Below are 12953 nucleotides of genomic sequence, written 5' to 3'. Positions count from 1 at the left end.
TCTTACTTTGTTACACACTATATCATTATACTTCACATAAAGGTTGTGCCTCCAAACCAGAACTGAAACAATAAAAGATTAAATCATTATACTTCATGAAGGAGTTATGCCTCCCAACCCAACCTGAAACATTAGAAGACTAAATCATTCTACTTCATGAAAATGTTATGCCTCCCAACCAAACCTGAAACATTAGAAGACAAAATCATTCTACTTCATGAAAATGTTATGCCTTCAAACCAGAACTGAAACATGGAAGGACTTACTCCAAAATGTCGAGTGAGAGCTGAAATTGAAACATCAGAAGACTATATAATCACGCTTTATGTAAAACATGTGCCTTCCAAACAGAACTGAAACATTTGAAGACTAAATCATTATACTTCATGTAAATTTGTGAGTCAGAAACCAGAACTGAAACATGGACTGACAAATGGCGACTCTCAGCTGAAACTGAAACATTTCTTCCAAAGTTTCAATCAAAGAAATTTCCAGCTTCCATTAGAGGAATAAAATCTTGGTATCCATCATACTGGTAAAATCCAAAGCTGAAGCTCCAATTGGTTCTTTAACATTTAGCATTGTTGTTCTTTTCACTTTTTCAATCTTATAATTCCAAATAAATCTGAAAATTACACATTGATTTCTTTACACAAACTTGCTGGAACATGCATCATACTGCTTTGGTATATGAGCCTTGAACAACCTTCCCCTTTAGAAAGCAATATTCTTCCAAATATTGATAATTTATTGATGACCAAATTTGGAATTGTTTTCTTATTTTCAAAATTGGGGGTTTGAGATTTTTTGTTGCTAAAGTATCATTATTTCTAAACAATTGGATACCTAAACATTTCATGCCATTTTTAACAATGTCTAAACCTCTTATACCACAATATATTGGTCGGTTCTGTATTACTTTTCTTTTCATTTATCTTAAGGCCTGTTATTTTTTCAGATCTGTTGTAACATTCAACAGCTTTCGCTACTGATTATAAATGTCTTAATGTCAAATTGGTATCATCTGCAAAGTAAATGCCTTTCACTTCTTTCTCTCTAATTCTGACCCCTTGAATATCTAAATTGTTCCTGATTTTTTTATATTTATGATTTCTGAGCTAATAAAAAAAAATATATGGACTTAAGGGGCATCCCTGTCTAACACCCCTGCACAAATGAAACCAATTGGTCGCCTTGCCTTTGTGAACAACAAAACCGAAATCCATTTACCCATTGTGTCATCAAAATTGTTATTTTAAAAACATTTAACATATAATCCCACTCCTTTTGGAAATCTAGTTAAACAATAAACCCAACATCTGAGTCTTCATACATTTCCAATAAATCTAATAAAAATCTAATGTTCTCTCCCTATATATCTACCTTTGACAGAGCCTGTCTGGGTAGGATGGATTATATCTGGAAGCACTCTTTTCAATCTGTTAGCTAAAGCTTTAGCAATTATCTTATAGTCAACATTCAGTAGGGTAATTGGTCTTTCGTTTTCAATTAGCAAGGGATCTTTGCCTGCTTTATCCAGCAGTGTAATAATTCCTCTCTTTTGTCAGTCATGGTTCCTACTTGAAAAGTATGCTGTAAATTCTTTATAAATGAGACTTTAACATCCTCCCAAAACAACTGATAGAACTGTTGATATACCATCACATCCTGGAGATTTATTATTACTTTTCATTTGAGATAAGCTTGCTTTCAGTTCTATTTCTGTAATAACTCTCTCAAAAAATCCTTTTGCAAATCTGTCATATTACCATTCCACCCAATCAAAGAAATCATCAAAATCAGATTCTACTGGCCTTTCACTTTGTGAATACACATGTTTATAAAATGATTCTATTTGTAGTTATCAAATCGTTTAGGTTAGGGTCACCGAATAAGATAGTGTGCACTGTTTTTTGTCCTCCAAATTTATCAATATCTGAGAACAGTGCGAGCGAATTCATTGTTGCCGTGGTGAAGAAGCCTGGTGTGTGTCCAAGTCGTCTACAATCCAAGGGCGCTTGTACTGTGTGGCGACATCGAGTTGAACCTGGCCCGAAGACGAAAGGTACGAAAAGTACTGTAGAAGATAGAAACGGACAAACAAGGCAGTCAAGGCTTCAATTTTCCGGTGAACCAAACGGCTATGAATCTGAGGTGAACGACGACAATATTGCACAGGTCCTGCGACAAATTCGTGTTGAACTGAACACCTTATATTTGAATTACTGGCTGGCTGGCTGAGTATGGTTTTACGCCGTTTTTAGCAATATTCCAGCAATATCACGGCGGGGGACACCAGGAATGGGCTTCACAAGTTGTACCACGTGGGGACTCGAACCCGGGCCTTCGGCGTGACGAGCCAACGCTTTAACCACTAGGCTACCCCACCACCCCAATTTGAATTACTGATGGACAATCAAGAAGCTGAATATCGACGTGACAACACTGTGATTCGCGGAGTGAAGGGCTTGCCTACTGACAGCTGGACCGAAACAGAAAAGGTTGTGAGACATTTTCTTGAAAATACCATCGAGCTCGACAACGCCCAATCTGTACAGATTGAACGTGCACATCGCCTGAAATCGAGTAAAGTGGTGAAACCAGTCATCGTGAAGTTCAGTTTCTTCAAGGACAAAAGTGCGGTAGTCGAAGCTGCTAAGGACAAACTGAAAAATAATAAGGAAGTGCGCCTTGTGAACGACTTTACCCGAAGAGTTCGCGAGGCAAGGAGTGTGCTCATACCCTACATGGTCGAGGCTAGAAAGAATGGAAAGACGGCATACTTGTCTTACGAATGAATAAAAATTTTTTAAAAAAAACAAAAAAACCCTTGTGATCGAGGATAAAGTATATGTGCTAAAGGACAACGTGATCACGGCGACCGGACGACGCCGGAACAAGTTCACGTTCACGGACAGGAGTATGTCGACCCCGTCTAAACGTTCAAGTTCGGCTCCAGGTGAGAGTGACAGGTCAACAAGCTAGGGGCGTGGCAATGGCCCTGACATTGACCATTCTGATTCTGACTTTGATATATGCTAATTATCGAAGGTTTAATTTCACAAACGTGTGTAGTTGGAACATTCACGGCATGCGTTCAGTGGTTAGTGATCATGCGTTTCATCAATACGTAAATTGTCATGATACAATAGGCCTGTATGAGACTCTGTATAGCGATAATGCGATACATTGTTGACAATGTGTTTGCAGATTATGTAAGCTTTGGATCAGTGGCCCGACGCCTGAGGAATGCAGGCCGATATTCGGGTGGAGTGGTTGTATATATTCGTAAAAATATTATGTTGTTTTACCAGAATTCAAGATGACTGGAAAAATTCCGGTTTTTTTCATGTACTTCCACAGAATAGCATTAATGCAATGATAATTGGATTTGATTATGTATTACCGGAAAATTCCCCGATGTATGATATTAATGATAATGGTATCAATGAACTGGATGACCGCATTGTCACAATATATCGTGAATATGGAGGTGGTATGGAGATAATACTGCTAGGTGACTTTAATTCTCTAACGATGACTTTATAGTTGATGACGAGTCGGATGTTGACTTGTTGCATTTGGGTGTTCTATATATTACTGATACTTTCCGTGCACCTCCTGCAACACAAGACCTGGTTACACACCGGTACGGATTAGATTTGTTAGACTTATGCCTTGTATGGGGCATACACATAGTTAATAGTCGGAAGCCAGGCGATTTAAATCGGGCTTTTACTTGTATTACAAATAATGGCACGAGTTTGGTTGATTATGTTATTGTTTCTTCTAGTCTATTTCTTTCTATTTGATTATGTTTCTGATCTATTTGTGGATTCAAGAAGTGAATCAGATCACCTTCCTGTTATTTGCAAACTTAAAATTCCTATTGAAAACCATTCTGTCGTACATGTGTGTGAACAAAACAATGTTAAGTACAGGTGGAATGATTGTGAAGAAAAGATATTTCTCGATAGATTAAAAGATAAGCATGTTCAATTTTTTGGAAGATTTTTGCAATTAGTGCATATTGATGTAAATAAAGCTGTTGGAAAGTTGTTGGATGTTCTCTTCTGAAAGTAATTCCTTCTAGTGTACGTAACAGATCGTTAAAACAACTATCTGGTTAGACAAAAAATGTAATTTGTTGAAATCAGAGAAATATATTATTATTAAAGTTTTTAAATTTATTTAAGATCTGTAAATCAGAACAAAATCTAAAGATGTATCATGGAAGCAGAAAGAAGTTTCGAAATGTTTGTAATGCAAAAAGCAGCAGTATAAAGAGTGTATTGTTGAGGAGATTAGATCAGCTGTTTTAGAAAAGGATTGTAAAATGTTTTGGCGTAAACTTAAATCTTGGTTATGTGTGAGAGAAAAAGATTCACCAATTACAGTTGATTGTTGGTATGAATATTTTAAAACTTTGTTGAATCCAGTAAATGTAAAACATCAATCTGTGTTTGATGATATTGTCAGCAATTATATTATTAACCATGATGTTCTAGAATGTGAAAGATACAATAATTCTGATGTTTTATCCAACCCTATAAGTGAAAGGGAGATTGTTTGAGCTATAAATTCACTGAAAAATGGTAAATCAGGAGGTATGGATGGAATTCTACCTGACTTTATTGAAAAATCATTAATGTTAGTTCCATATTTTGAAATTTTGTTTAATGAAGTTCTTGACAGTGGTGTTTTCCCTGACAGTTGGAATACTGGCATGATAGTTACTTTATTTAAGAAGGGCAATATCACAGATCCTAATAATTATCGTGGTATATCTTTGTTGAATACTCTTGTGAAAGTTTTCACCTCAATTATAGAAACTAGAATTAGACATTGTCTGGAATGAAATTCTATCATACATGAATCACAGGCAGCTTCAGGAGCGATTATGCTTCAGTGGATAATATATTTACCTAGCAGTCACTGGGTCAAAAATATTTAAGAAAACCAAAACATCGTTTATACGTTGCCTTTATTGATTTTCGGAAAGCTTTTGATTTGATAGACAGATATAAACTATTATACATTTTACATAATAAGGGTATTTGCGGTAAAATGTACAATGTTCTCAGTGATATGTATTGTAAGGTGAAAGCTTGTGTTAAAACTAACAATAGCAGGTCAGATATTTTTTATACAACGTCTGGTGTTAGACAGGGTTGCATGTTAAGTCCGGTTTTGTTTATTTTATTCATTAATGAATTAATATCAGAATTTACACAGAGTGGTTTAAGGGGTATATTTGTTCATGACCAGTTAGAGGAAATTTTACTATTGTTGTTTGCAGATGATCTTGCTTTGATTGATGACACAGTTATAGGTCTACAATTTTTTTAGATATTTTGGAAAACTACTGTTGCAAGTGGGGACTGGAGGTAACTTTGGACAAGAGTATTGTAATTGTATTTAGAAATGGAGTGCGGGAAGATGGTTCTATTCTGGAGTTGAACTAAAATGTGTTACACATTATAAGTATCTTGGACTTGTATTTTCTTCCAGATTAGTTTGGTCAAAGGCATGTGAGACTTTAGCTATTCAAGCTAGAAAAACTAGCTTTCCAGTTCTTAGGCTACTGAAATCGTTTTCAACGCTACAATTTCATATTGTCCAAAGTATTTTTGACTCTAAAATAATGCCTATTTTATTATATTGTTCGGACATGTGGGGATATACTTTTAGGTCGTCGATAGAAAAGACACATAGTGACTTTTTCAAGAGACGTCTTTGTGTTTCTAGGCGTACTTCTAGTAATGCCATTTTAGGAGATGTAGGTAGAAGTTATGTATGTGTACATTACGTTTCGTTTTATTAGCTATCGGTGTAGATTACTTCATATGGACAGGTCTAGATATCCTAAGGCCTGCTATGAAATGTTGAAACAGTTCGATGAACAGGGTAAACTTTTTTGGGTTTCACATATTCGTAAGCTACTCTTTGAAACTGGATTTGTTTATGTTTGGAATAGCCAAGAATGTGGTAATATCAAGATTTCCCTGCCTATGTTTAAACAGAGATACTGAGTCAAAAAAGAAACTTCACATTCTTTCTTCAGGGCACTATAAAAGAACAAGAGATGGTAAGATGGTTAAATTGTTATTATTTCATTGCTGAGATCTGTGTGATGTACTCAATACACTGACAGTGCCATCAGTTCCATTAGGCTACACCGCCGTTCCAAAACATGGGTATACAGAATGTTAAGTCACAAGAATCAAAATGCGAAATGTCTCAGTTCAATATCGTGTATGGCCGCCCCGCGCCTTCACCGCTGCCAAACACCGTCTCCTCATCGACTACCTGATGCTTGTGAACACGTGGTTGGGGATTCTGCACCATTGCTCTTGCAAGGCAGCGCCAAGTTCCTGCAAATTCTGAGGTTGGTTCCTAAGACCACGAAGCCTTCTCCCAAGTGCATCCCAAACGTGCTCTATTGGTTTAAGGTCAGGGGACCTCGATGGCCAGTCCATGACGTTGATTCCAGCGTTTTGAAGGAAATTTCGTGTCAACATCGCGGTATGCGGCCGAGCATTATCATGCTGGAACTGTAGGCCTGGGCCATGAGCCGCCATGAAAGGAACGAGTTCAGGGGTGAGCACCTGGTCGCGGTAAGCAGCAGCTGTGAGGTTTCCACGGATGACCAGAAGTCGGGAACGGTTGTTCCCACAGAAAGCACCCCACACCATGCAACTTCCGCCCCCGAATCTGTCGACTTCCTGTACACAACATTGGGCATACCGTTCACGACGTCGTCTCCAGACTCTATGCCTGCCGTTCGATGCGAAGATCACGTGATCGACTGCACGTGCAAAACCTGATTTGGCACTAACGTCATTTGCACGACGAATGGATGGGTTTGAGTGGGTTTTGCTAACGTTTTCCTAGATTCGAATTTGTTTATATGCCTGGAAGAAAGCCAAGAATGTGGTAATATCAAGATTTCCTGCCTATGTTTAAACAGAGATACTGAGTCAAAAAGAAACTTCACATTCTTTCTTCAGGGCACTATAAAAGAACAAAGAGATGGTAAGATGGTTAAATTGTTATTATTTCATTGCTGAGATCTGTGTGATGTACTCAATACACTGACAGTGCCATCAGTTCCATTAAGCTACACCGCCGTTCCAAAACATGGGTATACAGAATGTTAAGTCACAAGAATCAAAACGCGAAATGTCTCCAGTTCAATATCGTGTATGGCCGGCCCGCGCCTTCACCGCTGCCAAACACCGTCTCCTCATCGACTACCTGATGCTTGTGAACACGTGGTTGGGGATTCTGCACCATTGCTCTGTGCAGAGGCAGCGCCAATATCCTGCAAATTCTGAGGTTGGTTCCTAAGACCACGAAGCCTTCTCCCAAAGTGCATCCCAAACGTGCTCTATTGGATTAAGGTCAGAGGACCTCGATGGCCAGTCCATGACGTTGATTCCAGCGTTTTGAAGGAAATTTCGTGTCAACATCGCGGTATGCGGCCGAGCATAATCATGCTGGAACTGTAGGCCTTGGCCATGAGCCGCCATGAAAGGAACGAGTTCAGGGGTGAGCACCTGGTCGCGGTAAGCAGCAGCTGTGAGGTTTCCACGGATGACCAGAAGTCGGGAACGGTTGTTCCACAGAAAGCACCACACCATGCAACTTCCGCCCCGAATCTGTCGACTTCCTGTACACAACATTGGGACGTTCTGGTGATTTCGACGATTGCATTGCTCGCGCTATATCGGGTGAGTACGTGTGCGATCGGAGTGCACAAACAGTTTCACTGGTAGGGCGGGTGCCCAGTCGCTGTCGTGAGAAGTTTTATTGACAATGGAAATCGGGAAGTAAAGTTATATAAAAAGCAAACAAACATCAATATTATTTACCCGAGATCGTTAATACCACTTTAGATGCAAAATCAGTTGCCTTTATAACAAAAAATAGCAAGCGAAAATTCAGTAAGATCAGTCGTCTGCTGGTGACAGGCAATATATAAATAGGAAGCCACGTGATCACAACACTCCCTCGCAGTGCGGAGCAAAAAGTATGGCTCATCGTCGAAAACCCATACAAAATACCCGGATGTTACGAGCGGCCACTGTTTCGCCGATACGATGTCATCAACGCTATTTTTGTAGGAAACACTTGATATTTTTGTGTGAAATAGATGAATATATCCTTTATCACTCGAGGTTAGTAAAATAAAAACTTTAAATGATATTACAGATAAAAATTACGTTTTGTCTTAAATATATCCCAACACGAGCTGAATTCGACGTTCTGGTGATTTCGACGATTGCATTGCACGCGCTACATCGGGGGAGTACGTGTGCGATCGGTGTGCACAAACAGTTTCACTGGTAGGGCGGGTGCCCAGTCGCTGTCGTGAGAAGTTTTATTGACAATGGAAATCGGGAAGTAAAGTTATGTAAAAAGCAAACAAACATCAATATTATTTACCCGAGATCGTTAATACCACTTACGATGCAAAAATCAGTTCCCTTTATAACAAAACATAGCAAGCGAAAATTTAGTAAGATCAGTCGCCTGCTGGTGACAGGCAGTATATAAATAGGAAGCCACGTGATCACAACACTCCCTCGCAGTGTGGAGCAAAAAGTATGGCTCATCGTCGAAAACCCATACAAAATACCCGGATGTTACGAACGGCAACAGTTTCGCCGATACGATGTCATCAACGCTATTTTTGTAGGAAACACTTGATATTTTTGTGTGAAATAGATGAATATATCCTTTATCAGTCGAGGTTAGTAAAATAAAAACTTTAAATGATATTACAGATAAAAAATACGTTTTTGTCTTACATCGTCGAAAACCCCTGACACCGGGATATCTTGCGCACTGTATGATTTGTAAGAAGTATGTGTTAGAGTTGTTCCAGTCAAAGGATCTCGTGAGAGTGTACTATACATTTCGTTGTGCATTGCATAAATTCAATGTTCAGTAGCTACGTTTTAAACGTTTGAACGATAACCAACTGTTATGCTCAAAGTGTAGTGCGGCATCAGTTGAAGATGAATTTCATTTCCTTCTGTTATGTCCTCATTATAAAACATGTAGAGAACTGTTTGTACCACCATATTATTATACCAATCTATCCCATGATAAGTTAGTCTCACTAATGTCAACAAGAAATTCTGATCTTATAAAGAGGATATCACTGTTCCTCAAAGAAATGTATGATGTTAATTAGTCTTGCATTGTAAATCAATATATCTTGCCGACTGTATTACTTGTAAGAAGTATGCATTAAAGCTGTTCCAGTTAAAGGATCTCTTAAGAGTGTACTAAATATTTTGTTGTGCATTGCATAAATTGAGTGTTTAGTTACTACGTGTGTTTGGAAGATCATAACCAAGTGTGGTGCAGCATCTGTTGAAGATGACTTTTTTTTCCTTCTGTTATGTCCTTATTATAAGACATGTAGAGATCTTTTTGTACAACAATATTATAACAATCCATCCCTTGATAAATTTGTCTCAATGTTAACAACATATTCTGTTCGTATGAAGAAGATATCATTGTTTTTCAAAAGAAATGTTTCATATGTTAAGTGGTCTTGCATTGTAGATCAGTATATCTTGCGCACAGTGTGATGATGTTGGTATCCTAGCTCTATGGGCCAGGAGGCCTCAAATGCAAATAAACTTGTCACTTGTCACTTGTCAATATCTGAGAATAGCAATTTTCTGAAGTCATCATATAAAATACATTCGAAAAAGAAATGAAATGAATTTTCGCATGGCGCGCCACATTGACAGGCAATAATATCAGATAAGTTAACCCGAAACAGGTCAGAACTTAATGTGCTGCAACTATGCTTCAATCTAGTGTGCAATACGTTTGTGTATCTCTTACCGCAATTGTCATATGTCGGTGGCAACGCGGATTGCTCTGATACGACAGTTTTTAAAAGAAGATACCGACGGACTGTTTCTTACTTTTGGCGGTAGGCTTTTCCATTGACATAAATAAAAATATATTCCTGTCTGTACACAAGTATATTGAATCTACAAACTGATTCACATGCTAATTGTTTCCCACCTGTTGATTATAGTTCTATCTCTATATAGTAAGTAATCTCCAACAGTTTAATCTTCTTAATTTCTGCTTATTCTTGTTCCTTCGCTCCTTTTTCGAAGTACATGAAATGAACATGAAAATGTACATGAAAAGAAGCCTCTAAGTAAAATACACTCCCAAGTCATGGCATGTGTTCCCAAATCACGAAGCGTCGGGCATGTGCTAAAAATGTAAAATGCCACCCGAGTGATAAAAGAGTGAGTGAGTTTGGTTTTACGCCACGTTTAGCGATATTCCAGCAATATCACTGCGGGGAACACCAGAAATGGGCTTCACATATTGTACTCATGTGGGGAATTGAACCCGGGCCTTGTGCGTTACGAGTGAGTGTGTGAGTGAGTTTAGTTTTACGCCGCACTCAGCAATATTCCAGCTATATGGCGGCGGTCTGTAAATAATCGAGTCTGGACCAGACATTCCGGGGATCAACAGCATGAACGTCGATCTACGCAATTGGGATACGATGACATGTGTCAACCAAGTCAGCGAGCCTGACCACCCGATCCCGATAGTCGCCTATTACGATTAGCATGGGTTATGCGTTACGAGCGCCCGCCCCGAGGTATAAAAGAACTGGGTATGACTGTATGAACTGCTTCTGCGCCCAAAATATGGAGACAATCGTGTTCGGCGTCAACAATAGCTATTTTTCTGTTTCAGGTCTTGTGTTCGACCCAATCAACCAGCTTTGCAACTGGCCCAACAACGTCGCACCGCCCTGTGGCACGTGTCTCTCCTGTTAATAAATATAACATGGCGGCATATTTATGTCATTTTAATTTGTGTTGCTGATCAAAGGACATCCTGTTATAGTGAGTGAGTGAGTTTAGTTTTACGCCGCTTTTAGCAACATTCCAGCAATATTACGACTGGTGATACCAGAAAAGGGCTTTCCATCATTGTATCCATGTAAGGAATCGAGCCCGGACCTTCGGCGTGACGAGCGAACGCTTTAACCACTAGGCTACCCCACCGCCCCTTGTGCATATGAAGATGTGACTATAATCTAGATGCAAAGCCAAACGTAATTCTCCTTATGTATTCGCCTGTTATTGTAATATTGGACTTATTGTAAAATGGTATTTATAGAAGAAAGCACTGAAATTTTGACTATGCATTAACATTGAATTGGAGCTTATGTATTTCATTTCAGATTCTACTTTACACCGTTTAAGTGTACCATTTGGTCACACTCATTAAACAGGACAATGAAACGTCTCTTCAAGGCAGCTAGTGTTGAGGGCAAAAGACGAACCATTCTTTAAGGGCCAGGGGTGGTGGTGTAGCTCCGTAGTTAAAGCGTTCGATCGTCACGCCAAAGACCCGGGTTCGATTCCTCACATGGGTACAATGTGTGAAACCCCATTTCTGTTGTCCCCAGCCGTGATATTGCTAGAATATTGCTTAAAGCTGTACAAAACCATGTTTACTCATATTCACAAAAAGATTCTTCAGTCATATACCGACCGCGACCATATGTTTAGCAGCGATTTCGTATAGATATGAAAAGGGTTTGCCGCTCTCATTGGCTACAGTGTTGTGTGCTTAATGCGCGTGCCGAATCTAGTTCTACGCGATAGGACACTGTGAAATCCATATTAATATCCAGCTGAGGTGTCCGACCCTGCTTTCTGACCTGAGACCAACATCTCGGGACCGACGTGTCAGAACTAATCTGGACGCCTAAAAAGAAGCTCATAGTGTCTAACTGCCACCATGTTGTAGTCACTGCCTGCAGCTGCTTGAGAACGTTTTAGGTGCTTTGGCACCGTACCTCACGAAGAGTATACCATCAGGTTCTACTACACTAAATCAGAAACACTTGCTCGCTGAGTAAGTCCGCTTGTAAACAGCTGAAGAGACGGAGTCATGTGAGAGCTTTGATTGGATGAAATAGTGCAAGATGCTTATGATTTTTAAAAGCACATCAATCCGGTAATTAAAACTGACCACACTTTTACGTATTTAGTGCTGTCATTTTTATCACCATGACTTATGCTTATATGTGTTCAATATTTTCAAGTATCATTCGTCATAACGGTACAAGAATCTGTATCGAAACGTCGCACTCAAGAAATATTGTTATCCATAAAATTTGTTCTATATTGTACGTCTCAACTTCTAAAATGCTACTCAAGCAGGTTCTTCGGTCAAGCTTCGTATAACAGATAAAGTATAACAAGTAAATAACTAATATGAGTTACATTGAACATGTAAAATACATGTAATCTAAACACATTCACACCTTATTGGAGAATTTTAAAAGATATATTTCTTACGTGCTTTTTATTTGAATCTGAGAACAAAATTAAAATCCAGTTTGTGGTGAGAAAAGTCTCCCAGTTGGTCTTTAATACACAAAAGCAAACGTTGTGGCACACAAACAACACACAGAATCTGTATAATACTTTTACTGTCGCGAAAGAAACCTCACAGCATTCCACTTCCCCTCACAATCATTGGCGTCCTTGCTGAAGCCGTTATCCCACCCCAGACCATAACGCCCTCACCTCCAGACTGTCAAACATTGATTGTTTTGCTGAAAACGTAAGTGCAAAATGGTGTTGCTACAGACGTCGAATCGACTCGCCACGTCACGCTGGGAGCTACCAGACTGAGGCATATCTGTAGCGTTCCATCTGTCATTTTCCCAAGGGCAGGGTATGTCGAACTTGTTACAGAACGGTGTTTAAATAGTGCAATCTTGAGAAATGCAGAAAAAAAACCTGACAGGAAATGATAAACATGTGGTTGTCTGACATTTTACAGAGGACATTCCTAGCCATAATTTAACGAATATAGCACGCATTTTTGCAAATTTCGAACAAATCTAACAACGTCTTGGAAATGTTACTTTTACC

At 39.0% G+C, this 12953-nt stretch overlaps 1 protein-coding gene across 1 annotated transcript in view; it reads left to right on the top strand.

Moving 5' to 3' along the window:
• The window catches only part of LOC124264311 (chondroitin proteoglycan 2-like), a 34039-nt gene extending 23185 nt beyond the window's left edge, over positions 1–10854 (top strand). The window contains exon 4 of the mRNA XM_046699059.1: positions 10753–10854. Coding sequence (XP_046555015.1) covers positions 10753–10835 — 83 coding nt within the window. The 3' untranslated portion in view covers positions 10836–10854. The remainder of the gene's footprint in view (positions 1–10752) is intronic.
• The last annotated feature ends 2099 nt before the right edge of the window (positions 10855–12953 follow it).

The sequence above is a fragment of the Haliotis rubra genome, unplaced genomic scaffold (genome assembly GCF_003918875.1).
Source record: "Haliotis rubra isolate DU_JTF1 unplaced genomic scaffold, ASM391887v1 Scf92, whole genome shotgun sequence".
In the NCBI taxonomy this organism is placed as follows: domain Eukaryota; kingdom Metazoa; phylum Mollusca; class Gastropoda; order Lepetellida; family Haliotidae; genus Haliotis; species Haliotis rubra.
The sequence above is the reverse complement of the archived record's forward strand: the minus strand, read 5'-3'. Positions and strand labels throughout refer to the sequence as shown.